Genomic DNA, 19,759 nt, shown 5'->3' with positions numbered 1-19,759 from the left:
GAATTTCCCAGGGGAAGAGAGAGAAGACATGTTGGTAATTCAAAAAAAGGAAAGCATGAAATTCATAGATAGCAGTGAAGTGCCTCCAGCAGGGGAACTGTGAACTCTCAAGAGATTTGGCAGTAGTCCAAGTCCCTGTGCTGTGCTTGAGGGTAGTTTATTGATATTCATCTTGTTCATTTGTGCTTTCATAATGTTACACCATTACCTCTACTGTTCTAACTTTGGATGGCCATAGGAGGAGGCATTTCAAGAGCTGCTGTAACCTGAAAAACCTGTTTAACAATATTGTTGTGGTAGCCTGCTATGCCCATTAGAGGGGCCAACCAGTCACTGCTGCTGGTTTCATCTGAATACTCCTGTTAAAACTGTAGCTTTTCTTGCTCTGTCCTGGGACTGCTCATCTGGTTCTTTACCTCTGATAGTGGCCCTCATCAGTATCCTTTTCTTTAATACAGGAGTCATATAGGGAGGATTTTCTTGGAACCTTCCAACAATGGGGTTTTCTGCAGTATCTTTCTTTTCTCTAGAAAATAATTCTACAAACCCTTTTTTGGCTCAAATTTCTGTGCTATAAGGCTACAAGTGGCATTATCCCTTCAAGACAGCTCCCTTGCCAGGTATATTATATACTGATAGATCATCCATCATAATTGAAACTTTAATTCAATTTTACAGTATAATGGTTCTGATAGGAGTAGCTAAAAATCTTGCTTAATGCAGATTTTAAGTTTATTTTAGCTTTGCTCCTCATTTTTGCAAGTTTCCCCATTGCATTCTCTTGATGATAACATACTACTACTACTATTTAGATCTTTGCTGTTTGGGAACCCTTGTCCTTTCGAAGTTCTCCCATAAGTTGTAGGCTTACACTTCTGTGTAAGAAAAATTCAAGAGCTCAATGTCATCTTTAACCTTGATTTGAGTTTTAATGTTTCTTGCTTCTCTTGGCAGGGACCCAACTTAAACATAGTTTGCTCTGTAAAATGGTATACTTTTCATCCTTGACGTTCATCCAGCCCTGTTTACTTCCATAAACATTATGCATCAATTGGTACTTTATTGACACTTTGATTCTCAAATGGAGAGCACAGATGTAGCTAGATTTGATGTCCACAGAGGCCATGCTTGAGGCCACACTGTTTTCCTGTGCATAGCAGCTTGTGCCACAGCATAACTGTGGTATTTATATTCCTTTGACACCCTTTGATGAGTGGACTTCTAGCTCCAGTCCTATTAAAACTCCCAAGTAAGAGTGCAGAACATATTACTCATGAATTATTGACAACGTTTAATGCAGTTTGTGCATTTTGGTTTATTCCCAGTTCAAAATACTGTGATTAGTTTATGACTGTTGTGTGCTGAGTTCATCAAAGAATTAAACGGAGAACAGAAGTTAGTAGGTGTTTTGTTAGAATAGGTTGCCATAGGATCTCCTCTGATAGGAATAAAATTGGACGTTGAGTTGTATTTTGTCCTGTTGAATTCAGTATCAGTATCTACGTTTCAAGGCATGAGTCAAAATTATTGTAGCTGTCAGTTCTTAATGGTCAGCTCAAACTAATGCATTAGCAATGAGATGAACTACTTGGAGAGTATGGTAAAATAATAAAAAAAATATAAATAAAGGGTGATACACAATTTAGAAATTCCGTAGTGTGGGTTTTTTCAGTTTAGAGCACAATTATCTCTTAGCTTTGTTTTTCAGGTAGCTGAAATGCATGGGGAACTGATTGAATTCAATGAAAGGCTGCATCGTGCTCTGATGGCTAAAGAAGCTCTTGTGTCCCAGATGAGACAAGAACTAATTGATTTGAGAGGGCCGGTAAGTGTTTGTTTCTTGCCATTTTGGAATAAGCCCAAAACCATTACTCGTGATGAAATTAAGAAATAACAGCTACAAACACATCGGTCAAGAACACCTTACTTGGTATTTTTGATAGTGTTTGATTCTCTTTAGCAGAGTTGAATGTAACATAAATATATTCAGACAATACAATTGTTTTCTACCACCTATTGCTTCACTTTGGCTTTTTGTGTTAAAAGGAAAGATTGGGTTGAAATTCAGAAATGAACAGGGAGGAAACAGGAGTCAAGAATGTTCCTATTACTTGTCCATCATATGAGAGCAGTGTATTTTGATAGTTTTTTGTTCATATGATTACGTGGTATTGCTCCTAACTTTTCTGTTTGCACTGGAAGCATTCAGGCCTATTTTCTCACAATGTCTATGTAAAGAGGCTGATGACAGTTCTGTGTGCATTAGTGAAGCAGGATTTCACCTATAATTTTCAGCCTTTTAGATGGAAACAATCACATTATTGTGCTAAGAGATGACAACTGATAAATCAATCACATGCATATTGTAGCTGTACTTTTTTACTGGGAGATTTTTGGCTGTATGTCCCTGTTTAGAGAATTTGCTTTTAACCATTTATCTCCATATTCTAATCCAGTAGTTAGATATTGATATGATATTTAAATGTATCAGATACTGAGAGAAAATGACTTCCTGAAACTACTTAAGAAGTGGAAGTGATACTATATTTTTAAGGGTTAGCTAAATGCTAGTTGTTATTTGTTGCTACTGTCCAAAATGAAAGTGTAAGTTGAATACAGTCCTAAAGACTTTTGCATTATCCTCAGAAGTGGATATACTTTATTTCTATGTTAGTAAACAAAATTCTATGCTGAAAGTGTTATCTGTTACTTAATAGACCTTAATTAGACCTTTGAAAATTGGTAAAGTGTGTAACTGTCAAAAATTGTGGGATGTGAATATTTGATCCCCCTTGGACTTGTTTGAAAATATCAGCCAGGTTCTTAGCAATATATTATTAAAATAGTATGTAATTTACAGTTAGTTATAAAAATAGCTTCCATGATTCTTTGCTATTTTCTCTTTTCCTTTTAATGCTGATAATAAATTTTTGTGGCTGTAATTTATAAATTAATTGTTGATAATGATCTTTCCAAATTTCTAGTTATTGGGTTTCAGAAGTCCTACAATAAACAGGGAAATATTAGAACAAAAAGCGTTTCACAAAAAACAAAAATGTGCTTTGAAGTGTATGAGGAAGTACTTCGATGTAATGTCTCCATTACTCTGTTTTGCATTACAATGAGCAACACTTCAATTAACATCTCAAAATCAGTAACCAATCTGTTTCAACACAGATGTGCAAGCACTGGAACTCATTAATGTCATGCTTTTTCTTACTTCCAAAGTCCACACTTTGTTTTTGAGGTTTATATGCAGAATTTTTACTGAAGATAATTAAAGTAGCTGTATGTATCTGGTGGTAGGATTTGCCACTTCAGATACAGGCAAAGAGAGGGTGCAGGTTGTAGGCAAGATAGAAGAATGTCTGTTCAGGCACAAGAGCCCTGAAAGCCAGGCTGTGGGCTGGACTGTGAACAGACAGTAGCTGATGGTGGTAATTGAGAGTGAGGTCATACTGGCCCTTCCCACCTCATTCCTCTAAAAAAGGACAGCAGAGCTATTCAGGCTTCCATATATATGCCCTGTATATATGCTCTGGAGCTGTCTTGGCTCTGCACAGTTCTTTTCCTTTCTCTGGCAGAAATGACTTAGCTTTTCCTGAGCCATATCCCTTTAATCTTGGGAAGGCAGAATTCAGTTATGCCTTGTGTATTGGGAGGTCTTGAACCGGTCTGTCAAAATGTGTGGGAAGTAGATTTTCTTTAGTTCCCTTTGAAATATATATTGTTTTACAATCAGCAATAATATATATTTAAGTTTCTTAGGCAGCAAATATTCTGAAAAACAGTAATATATATGTAACATACAGTATAGAGTTACGCTGAACCAGAATTTAATGTGGAAGCTGTCTATGGAAGTTCACAACTTCTAGCCGTTCTCCATCAAAACACTATTCTGGTTTACGCTTTACATTTTACAGTATTTAAAGGAGAGAAGATAGCCTTTTGTGTTTAACTAGCTTTAAAGTAAGGTAAAAAGCTATTGCTGTTCCAATTCTAAATGCTCTTTCAATCTTATTTTCTCACAACTGCTACTTCTTTTGATTCTGCAGGTCCATCATTGCCATCTTTATGAACTTTTGTAGCTATATAATGTTTTGTAAGAGCTAAGCTAAAATAGAAGGATCATGTATCTGTCTTAATGAAATGTTGGTTGTAAAATAAAGTGATTGCTAGTTTTTATATGCTTCGTCTCTTCCCATAAATTGTTTATACACACAGTGTACTTTGGTTTAGCATACTTTCTTATAAAGACTTAATAATGATACTTTTTTCTGGGTTTCCTATACCTTTCAAAATTACATGCTTTTACAAATGCCAATTTGTTTCTTCATGAAACTAGCAAATTCTAACATGAAGAACTCACAAGGGTGATATGTTCATAATCCTGTTGCATGATTGTTTATTTTTCTTTTATTGTTTCTCAGTAATAGTTTTTATTGGCATTTAAAAAATTGAATGTTGAATTGTAATTTCCTTATAATATTATGCTTCCTTAATAGAAAGCATAATAACCAGTGTGTGGGAATCATTTCTTTTTTGTAAATATAGGTCCCTGGAGACTTGAGTCAAACATCTGAAGACCAGAGTTTGTCAGATTTTGAAATGTAAGCTTCATAATAAACATATTTTTCTCTCTGTAATGTCTTTATGGGAAAGAAGAATAAGCAAACAGATTCAGTAGTTTGCTTTTCCTGTATTATTTCCAATAACTGAATTCTCAGCTGTGGTGTTCTATTGTTAAAAAGTGTGGAGAGCTGCACAGTCCATACCCTAGTGTAGTTTTTAATAATGTTGATTGCAAGGAGTTTAGATTTATGAAGATTCTCTTTCAGTGCACTAGGTCTTGGTATTCTAACAAAGCACTAAAAAGTTAGTTTTCCATTGCTCTGGGGTTGATAGATGCTGGATGCTATTCATCATGTGATAGACTTTCTGATTTTTGCAGAATAACTCCTACTCAGTGCATACAAATAGTACTACAAAAATCCCAGCTGGTCATCCCAGATCATTCTAGAGTGTTGTGATTTGGATTTTTGCATGCATTAGTTGACTAATGAGTCTAGCTTTTTGTGGGTGAAGGGGTAAAAATGTAGCTGGTGTCTTTGAATCGTAGAAATTTGGAGATTAATTACAAAGAGTGGATGGAAATGGTTTCTCCGTAATTGTGCGGTGCTCTTATGTTATTTAATTAACTTGTTTTTTTGCTGAGTTTTGTGCATAAAAATGTTGAGTTTATTGAAATGAATAATTTTTGTTTCATGCATATAATCAAATATTGTCAAATACTTGCTGTAAAATAAACCAAAACCACTGTAGATGGAATTGTTCCAGTGCTCTTTTTCAGTTACGTTAATTTTAAGGAACACTTTTAGATGCACCAGATATAAAAGGTTCAGGCACAACTACAGTTTTTCTGTTACTACAATTGAAATGTTAAGTTGCTTTGTTGATCACTTTGATCATTATCTAAATCACTGGAGGTAGTTGCTTTGCAATTCTTATACATAAATATGATTCCCTATTTTGAGTTTTTTCTCTCTCATCCTCAGATCAAATCGTGCTCTTATTAATGTTTGGATTCCCTCAGTCTTTCTGCGTGGAAAAGCTGCTAATGCATTCCATGTTTATCAGGTAAGTGATACATCTTAACACATTCTGTGAAAAAGTTTCTGACTAATATGGCACATGTTAATAAATCAAAGATGTCAGTATCATTTCATTAGAGATCAGGTAATGAACAACAGTAGTAACTTCATAGATATTATTCATCCATAGGATTGTGTTGATAATACAAATAGCGTATTTTGAGGGATGGCTTTTCATAGTTTAATATTTTAAAAAAATGTTAGTAAGATGAGTGCATTGGCCAGGGGGTACAACAATTCAATATTAATCAGTAATGCCTTCTTCAATATGCATGTACCTATTCTGTTTCAATTTTGGGGGTATCAGTGACCAGAAATGTTGCTTGACAGACATATGTGGCTTACTGTAGTAGCTCACTTGAAAATATTTTGAATCGTGCAACAGGTCTTCACTATGTGTCATTGGACATGTTCATAGTGTGCTCTTCTTCATCTGGGTCTGAATTTAGGGGTTTGCACTCTAGCCTGTCTTGTAGTTGAAGCATTGAAATCCTATACTATTCTTTGATTCCTGGATTATTGGCTTCAGAACAATTATACCCTCCATGGATAGAATGGCAGGGCAGACTTTAAGCACTTTATATTCTGTCCTAGGCTGTATGTCTTTATTTGTGGATTATTAGCAGCTGCAAATTTTTTCCACTTTTGTTTCAGCCACGTGTACTTAGCTCTGAACAAGATTTCTGAAGCTTGAAGCTTGTTAATATTCCTCTCACTCTGATGATTTTTGTAGAATTTTGAATTATTTATGAAGTGTTGGCAGATAGTTGAAAAATACAGGAAAACACCCACCTTTTGGCCAGTAAAAGACAAAGAAAAATAAGACTTCAGCTAATGGAAAGGAAAGCTAACAATACTGAACAGTTAGTTATTTGCTCAAAAACACTGAATAATTGATAAAATTCAGGTGCACAAGTGTTTGTGGAAACCTAACTTATTGACAAGTGTCTTAGCTCTCACATATTCCTCCAGTCTGCTGTCACTGGCTACATGTTCTCAAACCCAGACACTAGAGTCTGCTACTGCAGAAATTCTTCAAAGCATCAATATACCACCCCACTACATCTGTTACTCTAATGATGCAGTTCTATGACGACTAGAAACTCTGGTTTCACCTCCTGGGTTGCTCTGTTTTATTCTTTTCATCCTACTTTGTCATCTCATGACAAGTTTCTTATGTTCCTATCAGCATACACCATTTGCTTTCCACCCCATCTACCATTTCCTCACTAGGTTGGTCAGCATGTTGACAAAGATATCTTGTCCCACTCTCTGAGATGGATTTAATCTCTCCCAGCAGTCCTTGACCCTTGGAGATAGTCCCATGATTGTAAAAGCCAAATCTGTCAGCGGCACCTGCTGTGCAACCAGGTATTGATCCACAGGACCCATGTGCTCCTGTGCCAAGCCTTTGACCTCCCAAGCAGGATCTAGAAGACCAGCTGGGCCCCTATGCACTTCATCATTGCCCCAGTGCTGTTTGGTTGCCCTTGATTTGGTAGTTGTCTTGTCTGGAATTAATGTTGCTGCCTATGTGGATGAATACTAAAGGGTTATAATAAGGGGTACCTATCGTGTACTGTTTAAAAAGCTTTGAGTTTTTAAAGTTCAGTCTTTCCTCAAGGATTTTTACATCTAGACTGTTGATTGGGAAAAAAATGGAATGTTATGTAGTTTGTTTTTTTTTTTTTCCTCCTGAAGTTGCATGTAAATTGGAGTTTCTGGCAAATAACAAAATAAGACAATTCTGTAAGATATTTGGTGTCTGAACAACGAAGTCTGTTGTCTTTGCAACAATATGTTACTTTCTACATTCTCTGGCTTTTCATTTTTCTTTTTTTTTTTTTTTTAAGCTATATCTGCAGTGCAGATTGAAATGAAGGCATTAAGTGTATATGCCTGTAATTTTAAAGCGCATTTCTGACTGTTTAGGCTTGGCACGCTTGTTAATGATGGTGAGATATGACGTGTAACAGTACTGTCTGTACAGTCTCAATTTTGTGTCTTTTTAATGTTACTGGTATCTGCTGTTACGTGAAAGACAGGAGAGGGGGAATATGATCCAGTAGTTGACCTTATCTTTTCCTGATACTCAGGAAAGCCTATATGGTTGCAGTGTACACGGTTCCACATTTCTTTCACATATAGGTGACAAGTTAACATAATTTCTAATTATCAAATTGTGGACATGAATTGTTGCAGTGGGAGTCTTATTGTGAAGAAAAGGACTCTAAAATCTTTTCTGTGTAAGTCGTGAATAAGAAGTAAACTATGGCTTTTTCAGTTATATTTACAAATTTATCTGTTGCTCACACAGGTTGTCCTCCCCATTTAGTTAGTGAGAATTAGAAGCAAAACAGTTGTTGCAGCTGCTTGTGGATAAGCAGAGTTTAGATAGGGGCAGCCCTTTAGTAAGACGAGATGTGATAGATGAAGGAATGTGGGAGGAAAACTGTCTTTGTATACTATTAAAGGTGGTTGAGTTCAACAGTAACATTATTACTGCATAGGGAGGCCATGCACATAGGCATGTATCTGCGTGAAAAAGGGTGTCATGGAGAATGTGTATTGCAAACAGTTGCATTTTTATCAACAATTATTTTCTCTGCTTTTTTCTCTGGGAAGAAAGAATCCTTTTTTATTATTAAACTTGCTTGTGTATTTCGAGTTTTGTTAGTGTTACTACTAAGACATGAAACGGAAACAATTTATTTATAGGGTTGCTATCTAATATTCCAAATGTATCTTTATTTAAAAAAGTAATGAAGTGCTTTTCTTTAAGATTTATTAGAACTGGATTAAAAAAATTTAATTCTTTGAAAAATTTCATTTATTTTTAATTTTACTTGTAACTCAATATTAAATTTAGTGTGTAAAGAGTTCCATACTTTCCATGCAGTTTGACTGTTTGACTATATAAATGGCATCATCAAAACCTGGAAATTTTATAGAAATCATATATACTATAGATGTTCTGCATATTATTTTTCAATAGGAACAATACTGAGATATACAAAGCTTCCCAATTTGTAAGAGGTTCAGGGCTTTATCCAAAATCTGCTGAAGTGAGTAGAGGTAGATGTTGCTTTCAGTTTGCTTTGGTTAAGGGCCTGACTACAGTAACGTGAACAAAAATTAAGTTTTTTTATTGTGCTTTTGCACCTTATTTCTATTTATCATTCGCATGGCATTTTAGAAAATATGTTGTACAGAGTGGGTTTTAATAGGCTTAATCTATTACTCATCATCAATGGAAAACAAAGGCAGCTAAACCTCTTGTGAAGAGGAAAAAAGGAAGCAAATATCACTGCAAGATACTAAGATTGAAAATTATAACTTTACAAAAAGAAAATTTTTAGACTTTTAAGTTCTTTATGTCTACAATATATACTTACAATGTTGGGCATCCGTAGTGTAAAAAATTTTGTGTATTGGTATATGTATTTGAAAAATATGAATCTTCTTCTGAATATGCTCTGTTCATTATCTATTCACACTAACAATTTATGGGACATAGGTAATGTGGAAAGTTAGAAGTGTTTATCTACAATAGGCATAGAGTATCTATGGTCAGAGTAGTTTGTCTTTAATTAAAGGACAGAACAGAATATCATAGAATTCCTGTGGTGAACAGTTGTGTATTCTCTCAACTTTATCTTTTAGTACTTTAAAAAAAAAAAAAAAAAAAAAAAGAGCAAGAATTACCTGTAGAAGTGACCTAAAACTTACGTAGTTCTTATTAAACTTTGATCTTGGCTACCTGCTGGGAACTTTCCTTATGGAAGAATACATTAATGGCACTCCTACCAGGTTTTGATCTCAGTAACTAGGAGTATGACTGGGAAGAGTACCTGTCTAGCAAATAACTAGCAAAAAACACCATATACGTGAAAAAAAAGGCAAAAAGACATTTTCCTAAATAGACCTATATTCTCTATCATAGCACTATGATGAAACACTTATGTGCTTGCTGAATATATATTCTGCATTTTATAGCTACCAGGAAAGCATTAATTTATAAAACTTCAGAATAGCCTCAGTAACAGCACTGTGCATTTATCTTGTTAAATCACTGCCAAAACACGTGCTCCTGATTACAGGGAATTTGATTCAATGTTGAAATTATGGAAGAGGATATTTACCAGGCTACCAGTATGTAATGAACAGACAAGGACTGGGAGTGACAATTAGGATAAATGATGGATTTAATTTCTGAGAGTCCTCTTATTCATAATAAACATTATTTTTGCTGCTTTATCATGTATTTCTCCAATGGCAGAGAATTAAAATCCATGTATAACTCTTTGTATCAGCTACATGAGAAATTGCTTGTAGTATATCAATGTAAAGGAAAGTAGCAATATTGCAGAATGTTAATGTTGTCGAGATCATTACTAACACCTTTTGGAGTTCAGATTTCTCTGTGGGTACTTGAGTAACTGTAGCTTGAGATGTAAAAACTGACTCTTGGTTGTGCTGGTTAATTCTGAGAGAAAGTTGTCAGGCGAACTTTGGAGAAAGCTAGTGTGCTGATGGGAACAGGCAAAGCTTGAAACTGGGTTCAGGTAAATTTTTAGATATGCTAAACACTTATGACTGTACTTAAAGCTAATTGGAAATTATTCTTAAGATGCTTAGCCTGCCTGAAAATGAGATCACATTCGTAATACTATTCAGGTAAGATGTTGCTGCCAAATGAAGATACTACAAAAGGGCATGGACCTTGACCATTGCTTTTCCAAATGCAGTTCATATAAATGTATTTCTAACATGGCTTGATTTCTTCTGCATTTTCTGTTATTAGAAAGCTAAAGAAGCTGTCCTCCTTTCCCCTTCTGTTAATGAGCCACCTTGTTAACCTTTGCTGATTTGAAATTATGTCTCTCTGGAGCATTTCATTTGATGGAGAGGAAGGTGGTGTGCCAGTGGACACTTGCTATGTCACATTTCTTGTTGATGCACTTCAGAACTGTTGTGCCTCTTCTGTCCCTTTTTGCTTATAAACGCATATTTTCTAGCAGTAAATAAACTACTGCATACATATCGCATGCCCTGAGAATGACCAAAAGAGGGTGGAAAGAATTGCCGAGCACCTCAGATAGTTTGGAAAAGTTAGAACCTGTCAGTTCCACGATATCTGTAATCTATTTTTTGTGGACTTATAAATTATTATTAAGAATATAAGAATTAGGAGAAATAAATCTGGGTAGCCAGTTTTGCATTTGTACTTCTTAAACAAGGAAAATAAATGAATGACATGTTTGGTTTGGTTTTGGTTTTTTTTTTTTTTTTTTTTAATTTAATGCAGATTTATAATGCTGTTTTGAAGGGTGTTTCAAAGCATTTTTGTGTCATGTTAATATTTCAGCATGTTCCAGATGTCATGTTCAAAATCAGTACAACTTCTATCCTTAAAAACCCCCAGATGTTATTCTTTGGTGAATACAGAAGGGAGAATTTCCAGCTCCAGCATACTTGTCACATAGTTTCAATGATCAGATAGTTTCCTTAATTTCTGTTAAGGATTAAGGATTCTGGGCAAGCTCAGAAATAAGGTTGTGGGCTCTGAAAGCAAGAAACATTTTATAATGAATCCTCTTAGATGTGGAAATTTTAATCAGACTTCTGTACTTGTAGAGTTACACTGCACTCTTGCAGTAATGTTTAACTAGCAGAATGTACTGGTTATGAATCTTAGGAATTTAAAAACAAGGTCTAGAAATGTAGCCAAATTTTACGCTCAATTTGAATGACTGAGTTCAAAGGGACAGTTGTGAGCAGCAGATTAATCGGTGCTCACAGTTCAGCACTATCTAATACTGCCTGAAAAATTAAAAGCCATAGACTTATATCATTCAGCTGTGGATGTTACAACAATTAGATGGTATATAAATCTAAAAAAAAAAAAAGTGAAAAAGCTGTTTAGAATTGGATGTGCACTAAAGTGCAGTTATGAAGTTCAGTATTTTTCACTTGTTTTCTGAAATACCACAATTTCACTTAATTGAATTTAATTTCACATAATTGAACTTTCAGATGAGTACAAGAAATAAATGGTGACTACAATAAATAAAGACAAAAAAATAAACAATGTGATACAGTGCTTTTAAAATTAAATAGCCGGTTAGGGCTTTGTTTTCTCTTGCGTTGTGAGTAGTCCTCTGAGGACAAAGATCTCTACTGAGAAGAGGTGGCTGTAGGTTTTGGGCAGTTCAATTTTGTCATTCCCTTGGGTATCATCTGGGACTTTACCTGACAAATAGAAAGGTGGGCAAACTTCGTGTTTCCAGATGGGCTACTAAGCTGTGGTGTGGAAGATAATGTTCCATTTGGTTTCCAGTGATATAGGGTAAAGGAGACTATGAGGGCTTCAGAGAGGTGGAGATCTAGTATTTTGCTGCATGAATGAAAAAATGTTGGAGAAATAATAGGTTTGGATTCATCAAGATTTGGATATATTTCTGGAATAAAGGAAATTTTCACAGGAGGGATGCATTTAAATGCCAGGACTCAGTTACTGGCACTTGAAGATCATAAAATTTATAAACTGAAAAGTAGAGGAAGGAAGAAAATCAGATGTTTGAGATGGGAATAGGTATTTAAATAAACTAAACCTAATAAATTTAAACTCTATTGTAAAAGGAGCAACAAAATCAAAAATTCATTACTGTAATATTTAACTGGAAAAAAGAGAATGAGGGAAAAAATTTGGAAGATGGTTAAAAAAAACCCTAAAAGGATAGCTAAGATGGTTTGCAGGCATAATGGAGACTATTTAAAAACTTGGATATTGCTCACAGGAAATGCGTAACCCATTTTTAAAAACAGAGGGGAAACCCAAGAGAAGGATGGCTAAGTAGCAGTAAATAAAATGAATTTTAAAATATTAAAGCATTTAAGTTGCCTCCAAAGAAAAATAGAGGAATGTACACATTCTGGAGGAAAAAAGTAGAAATAGTATTACAGGCCTCTTACAACTTGCAAAAGGCATAAAATCTAATAGTCTCTTTTGTACGTGTCAGGAAAAGGCCACTTGCTAAAGTCAGCAGGACAAATATTCAAGCTGAAGAAAAAGGTCTCAGAACATAAAATAGTAACAGAAGAATGCATATTTTAAAATCTCAGTTCACCATGGAGCTGTTATGGGGGAACTAAGTGATCTTTAAGGTCCCTTCCAACCTATACCATTCTATGACTCTGATTCCTATTCTGGATTATTCGTTGTGGAGAATTAGCAGATTGTCTGTTTTAAATGAAATACCAGTAGAAGATCTTATTGAACAAATAAAGAATAAATCTCTACATGCAATTCACCAGGAATTCAAGGGTGAAATAGCTGAAAACTGAGTGATAAATAGCTTCTGTCTTAGGTAGCAGAAGATTTTAAAGTCGGTAATCTGATACAATTTTTAAAAGGGTTTAGAGAAGTCTAAAACCAGAGTTGTTAGAAATCATTAGAAAAGGGACAGAAAACCAGAAAACTGTTATGCCATGTATAATCTCTGGTTTATCTGTGTGCAGTTCTAGTCCTCTCCAAAGAAATATATCAGAACTGGAAAGAATATGTGTGAAAAAATGAGGCTTTTTCATTTGAGGAGCATATTAAAAATTTTTAGCCTGCAAGAAAGAAAACTGAGAGGGGAGTAAGATAGCAATCTTTCAAATAATGAAAGACACAGAGAGATTTTTAACTGTTTCAAAATGCAAATTGGAGCGTCCATTGAAACTGCCAGCTTGCACTTTCAAAACAAGTGTGTGACAGCGGTTTTCTCCACAACATGTAATTGGGGTGCAAGACGTCTTGCCACAGGACTTGAGAATACTGAAAGTTTATGTGGGTCTAGAAAATAAATGAGCTAATTAAGTTAAAAAAAATAATCAATCCAAACACAAGGACGTGACTTCTTTCTGAGGAAATCCCTGTATAGCAATATTACAGATGATAGATAACTTTTCTGCATAAATAAAACTACACCTTTTGTTCATATTTAAGTGTACTGAATAAAATACATTTCATAATTCACCCAAGATTTTTCTAAACTGTTGAAATCAATATACTTGGCAGTAACAGTACAATGGGAGAAACTTGGAGGTCATGGGGTAGGATTAACTGAACATGGCTTGTCTTTAATGCTATGCTAAGAATGAGTAATTCAGTCCTGAAACAGGAATAATAGGTATAATTAGGAAATCTCCTCCCTTCCACTAGTGTTTATTTTCTGTGCATGGCAAGCTCACGCTAATGTTTTCAGAAGCACATCCTTTCTCTTTATACTTGCTCAGCTTTGTTTTGCTTAAAGTTTGTGTCTTGACTACTGTCTTGTCATTCATTAGTGCTGACAGATTACTAGTATAATTAATTTTGCATATGAGTAGAAAGATTAATTAGATGACCAGTTGATGTCCTTACTGTGAATCAACAAATTGTAAGGATTATTTAGATGATACTGGATGAAATTTTGGGCTGTGACAGGAGCTCAGACTAGACAGTCATAACAGTATCTTCTAGCAAGAACATTAGAACAATTATAGTTATCCACTTGAAGCCCAGAAAAGGCTTTAGAAGTTTATTCTCTTACAAACTTTGTGAGGCTATTTGTAAGTGGTAAACTGATTAGTTAAAAGTGTTAAAGGACCTAGCCATGTGTGAAGAAACCAATATATTTGGTACTAAGTAACAGTTAAGAAAGTCTAGTCCTTTAAACAGGTAATCTAAATATTAGGTGGCTTTGTAAAATCAGGGTCATGCTGGCAAAAGTCAAGTCTTCTCTTAGACACATCCTCTCTTCTCTAGTTAGCAGTCATCAGAAAGCAGCTAGTTATTTGTGATATATGCACTTTGCTGCCCATCTTTTTTGTGAACCTTTTTTGTGAGGCTGATGTTGCTCAGTCAGCCTAGCATTAGAAAATAATTTTTTGTCTAGTGTATCCACCGGGATAGACAGAATAAAAAAAAACCACTTGCATTTACATTTGACCTCTAGATGGTGATAGTTAATTGCAGTTTCTTTAGTGCCTGTGAAGCAATATATTATTGCAATAATATTATTTTATCCTATTTCTCAAGTGTAGAATATCTTTGTTATTTTCTGCATACGTATGGATTCCACTTTCCTGTGAAGTACACAACAAATGCCATTAGTCATGCCTTTTGTTGCTATAATTACCAATGGCTGACACTTAAGATAAGGAAACCGAGATTTTGTGATTCTTAAAATGATACCAATATTTAAATCGCTACTTGTTTGTGGAGCAATAAACGTTTTAGATTATGCCAAATAAGATTAAAGAGAAATATGCTAATCAGACAAGACTGATGCTATTTGCATATGAATAGGACCCCCTAAGATCATAATCAATAAACATACTCCTCTTACAACTTTTTTATTCCTTTGAGTCTCTTCAGTCTTACTGTTTAATATTGACTAATATCTCTTCTCAAAATATTTCTTTTTCTATTACTTTCAATGATGTGCTGTTTTTCCTCTCGGCTTCCTCTCTGATGGAAGAGCATAATACCTTCCTATGAAGGGGCTATTATCATAAAATTGTTTAGGTTGGAAAAGACCTTTAAGATTGAGTCCAGCCATTAACTTCGCACTGCCAAGTCCACAGCTGAATCATGTCCCTAAGTGCCACATCTACACATGTTTTAAATACCTGCAGGGATGGTGACTCCACCACCTCCCTGGGCAGCCTGTTCCAACGCTTGACTACCCTTTCAGTGAATGAATGTTTCCCAATATCCAATCTAAACCTTTCCTGGTACAACTTGAGGCCGTTTCTTCTTGTGCTACTGCTTGTTAACTGGGAAAAAAGACTGACCCTCACCTGTCTACAGCCTCCTTTCAGGTAGTTGTAGAGAATGATAAGGTCTCCCCTAAGCCTCCTTTTCTCCAGGCTAAACAACCCCAGTTCCTTCAGTGGCTCCTCACAGGACTTGTGCTCCAGACCCTTCATCAGCTTCATTGTCCTTCTTTGGATATACTCCAGCACCTCAGTGTCTTTCTTACAGTGAGTACCTGAATGCTCCTGCTTAAACAGAGGGAAGAATTTTCACAGAAATGCAGCATAAAAGACACGGAAGAGAACAGTATCTGATGCTCAACAGTTTTTGAAGGGGAGAGTGCCCAGCAAATTCTTTGGGTGAGAGATGAAACAGTGAAAGCCAAGTCTGGAATCTGCCGGATGTTACTGTCGACCTTTAGTTTATACATGAGCCAGCATAGCCTTAGTATTTCATCAAAGGTAGAAATCTTAACAATGGAAGACAGTGGATAGACAGTTAAAATAGTTGAAAAGTAGGCAACATTTCAAACCCAAAGCTGATTTTCGTTTCCCTTATATATGAGGAATTGGATTACTTCAGCAGCTGCAGTACGAAGCAAGCAAAAAGGAGAAGGAAATAGTCTTCTAATCACATTCCATCTCAGAGCAGCTCAGGGCAAGCAGAGAAGAAAATGGCCTAGAATGATTGGGAGAATTTGAGAGAAAGATGAGGCATGTGGCATTTTGAAAGAGAGTGGTTTGAGAGTGCATGAACCAAAAAAGTTGAATGTCCCACTTTTTCTGTAATGGGACCTGTGTCAGGAGGAAGCATCAGAGAAGCATAAAAGCAGGTAAAGGAGAAAAAAATTCAAATAGCTGGGATGGAAGGAGTATACAAAGGTGAGATCAGACCTCAGAGACTTTTATTTATTTTTGTATTACGATTTCCTTTACAACTTAATACACTGTTATGCTTATAGATATGCCAATCTGGATGCAAAAAATACTAAGAAAATCAAAGTAGAAATTAAATTTTTGATTTACTTCATACCTACTACAGAAAGAAGATAATAATTTTTATCCAATAAATATCTAGAATAAATAATAGTTACCGTATTTGCAAACTGATCAGTGAGGTATCCTCCTTTCCCTGGCCAAAGCACCCAAAATACGATACTTGGAGAAAAAGCGATCAGTTCTGTCGTTTTACCTATATTCTCCCCTGCAGAAACTTCTTTCGCTGCAGTGGTTGTCATGCATTGCAGTGACTGTATCAGTTCAAAGTGCATGTTTGTGAAATGGTGTTAATTATTTTTTGGTATTATAAGTAACATTTCACTGTCAAAAAGAGCTAATTGTTATTGAATGAAGTCTTCTGTGCTGATTTGCTTTGTATTTGGAATAAATACATTTTTTATTTCTTCCAGCAAAAGCATAGGCATACTGCTTTTGTCACTTTAGTGCTGTTTTTGGTGAATAGAAACAGAACTGTGGCTACAGAAACACAGTGAACATACTTCTGCACGTATGTAATTGAGTGGATAGGCCTAAAATGCATGACATATTTCTGTTTAGTAGAACAATATTGGTTGTTCTTAAGGTCCATGCTTTCATGTGCATTCTCTCATATATTTGACATTATATTGTTCATTTTTATGAACTAAATATCAAAACTTTGAAGATGTAACATAAGAAAATATAGTATTTGTAGTCTATGTGCAAGTAGGTAAAATGGTCTTATTGAGATAAAAGCTTGTTCACTTTAATTTCTGTTCTCTGTACATAGAAAGGCACACAAAAAGCTGCTCATATCACAGCTGAAAAGTTTCATTGTTCCGTTTGTTTTTCATTATGCAGAAGTTCTTAAATTGGATCATTTTCAAAGAGGGAACTTAACCATAAATGCAGTCCTGCAGCTGTGTCAAAATATAACTTGCATTTGTATTCTTTTCTCACACTTCAAAGGTAACTTTGGAGAATTCAGCTTGAATTTATATTCTAAACAGAATCCCATTGTCCAATAAAGTCAAGAAATATTACTGGTTCTTCCTTTTTTGCTATTTACTTCCCCTTTGGTTTCATACCTTTTACTACTTCTATATGGTTTGAGTGCAGAAATAATTTTGAGAAAAGCTTCCTAAATAAATTGAAACACATTACTCCTCTCAAAAAAGCATGCTATGAAATAGGAAAAAAAGAGAGTCCAGTTCCCTGAAAACAATTATTTCTTAAATTGTAAATTTTGATCAAAATCTCTGTAGCTTAGTGTTCCTGAATAATTAAGATATACATTACAGTTGAGTCAGTTTTAAGGATTTTTAAAACTTTATTATCATCATAAACCAATATTTGAGAAACAGAACAAGTAGTAGTTCTAGAAGCTCATCCCAGAACCTGTCTGCACCTCAGGTTAAAATGAATGCATTTTCTTCTTTCCACAGAAAGACTGGTCTGTAATTTTTCTTAGATTACGTTAGCAATACTTTACGGAAGTACTGGCAGTTTCGTTTTCTGGAAATATCATGGGTTATAAGGTTTGTTTAACCAAATGTTACATTAACAATTACTTGGGGGTTGTTGCAATGAATATTCCAGGCTTCTATAATGTCTGTAACAGCAAACTCAGTAAATGTAGAGAATCAGTAGATAAATTTTATTGATATTAACAAGTTTTGCCTAATATTTCTGAGCACTGAAATTATTTCTCTTTAGTCTTTTCTCTCCTTTATATCATAAATAAATTTAACAGACATTCTGAAATAGGTGGGCTTATTTTATAAATGGGAAACTCATAGCGAAAGCAGTGAAAATGAATGGGTTAGGTAGTTGAGGAGAACTTTAGATGCAGATGAAATCTTGTCTCCTCTTACTACTTCCAGCTCTCCATCAGTAATTCTGAACTAGACTTCTACAAGTCCCTGTCTCATACTTGATGTTCCCTCTCAGTAGTTGTAGCAGAAGAGGATGTTTTTTATGCTGTTTAGTAGATTACTTTTTGCAAGAATAAAAGAGAAATTATCCCTACTGTTAAGATTGGTAGAAGATAATGTAGGTCACAGTAGGATTAGAGTATTTTAGAAAATAATTTTAGTAGTTCAGAAGGTAATTTGGGGACATTACAAGTCTTGCAGTTTGGACCTGACATAAAATTATGATTATATAATACAATATATAATTATTTAAATTGAGTATTTCAAAGGTGAGAGGTAAAGGAGATGCAAGATTTTGGTGGTAGAGTCTGCCTATAAGAAGGGGAAAGGCTGAAATTACTGCAGTTTGAACTTCATCCATATCATCTCCTGGCATGGTTTTTGTTGGCTTTTCTAACCCAACAAAGTGTTAGAACAGATGTATCAACATAGGTAGTCAGAGGAACAGTCTGTTCTATGTAACTTTTTTATTTGCTCCAACCTCACTTTGTCCTGTCTAAGGAAAAAAAAAAAAAGAGGCAAAGTTAAGCACATAACATGTCCCTCCCTGTACAATCTCTTCTCCCATCCCCCCATAATGTTCACATTGCCAGTCTTAGAAGATGCATAAAATCTATTTAAGAACTGTCATTCATTCATTGGTTTATCCTGCTGAGTCCTAGCAATACGCTGCTTAAGATATATATGTTCTGTTAGCATGAGCAGGTTTGATTATTAATCTTCTCATCTTTTTTTATCTTAATCTGTTCTATCTAAGCAGATATTCCTGTATCTGAAGCAAATATTCCCATTTTATGGAAATATTTTATAGCTCCTTTACCAAGAACGAAACTCTAGCAAAAAATTTAAAGCATCTCTGCTGCTTCATGTCTACTTTCCTTTTTCTTGCTGTACTGAGTAATGAAGTGTTGTGGTAAAACTATGGACCAATGATATTCCAGAATTTTTTGAAGTGTTATTTAAAAGCAAATGTAAAGAAAACTTTCACCGGTCAGGTTCAGCTGACTTAACATCTAAAAAAGTATGGTGCCACTTTGTGTGTTACGTTTTTGTATTCATGCTGATTGCATTGTCTCTACCAAAGCAGTTGCTGATTTCTTGTTTTTGTTGTTGCATGCTTGGGCATTGATTTTAAAGGCCTGTGTAACAAACAAGAGGATTTCTAGAAAACCCTGTTTTATTAGTGAGGGAAAGTAAGTTAGAAATACAGTAATACACTAGAAATACAATAATGAAGAAATAATAGTTTTTCTCTCAGCTCCTTCTGTTTTGTCTGCCCTCCCACCCACCCCAATAATGCTGAGTTCAGCGGCAGTCACAGTAGCTTCCTTAGTGTTGATCAGTCTCATTTACATTCCCTATACTGCCCATCATAGTTTGTTTTCATTCTGGTAAGAAAAACTATGACTT

At 35.0% G+C, this 19,759-nt stretch overlaps 1 protein-coding gene across 2 annotated transcripts in view; it reads left to right on the top strand.

Annotated features, from left to right (window-relative positions):
* The window catches only part of SNX29 (sorting nexin 29), a 103,921-nt gene that overhangs the window by 60,941 nt on the left and 23,221 nt on the right, over window positions 1–19,759 (top strand). For both annotated transcript variants that reach the window (XR_005827833.1, XM_040593847.1), the window contains exons 16-18: window positions 1,709–1,825; window positions 4,555–4,610; window positions 5,556–5,637. Coding sequence is in view for 1 of the 2 variants with exons in the window: in XM_040593847.1 (XP_040449781.1) it covers window positions 1,709–1,825; window positions 4,555–4,610; window positions 5,556–5,637 (255 nt within the window). In the remaining variant the exon portion in view is untranslated. The remainder of the gene's footprint in view (window positions 1–1,708; window positions 1,826–4,554; window positions 4,611–5,555; window positions 5,638–19,759) is intronic.

Source organism: Falco naumanni, chromosome 4 (genome assembly GCF_017639655.2).
Source record: "Falco naumanni isolate bFalNau1 chromosome 4, bFalNau1.pat, whole genome shotgun sequence".
NCBI classification, from domain to species: Eukaryota; Metazoa; Chordata; class Aves; order Falconiformes; family Falconidae; genus Falco; species Falco naumanni.
The sequence above is the reverse complement of the archived record's forward strand: the minus strand, read 5'-3'. Positions and strand labels throughout refer to the sequence as shown.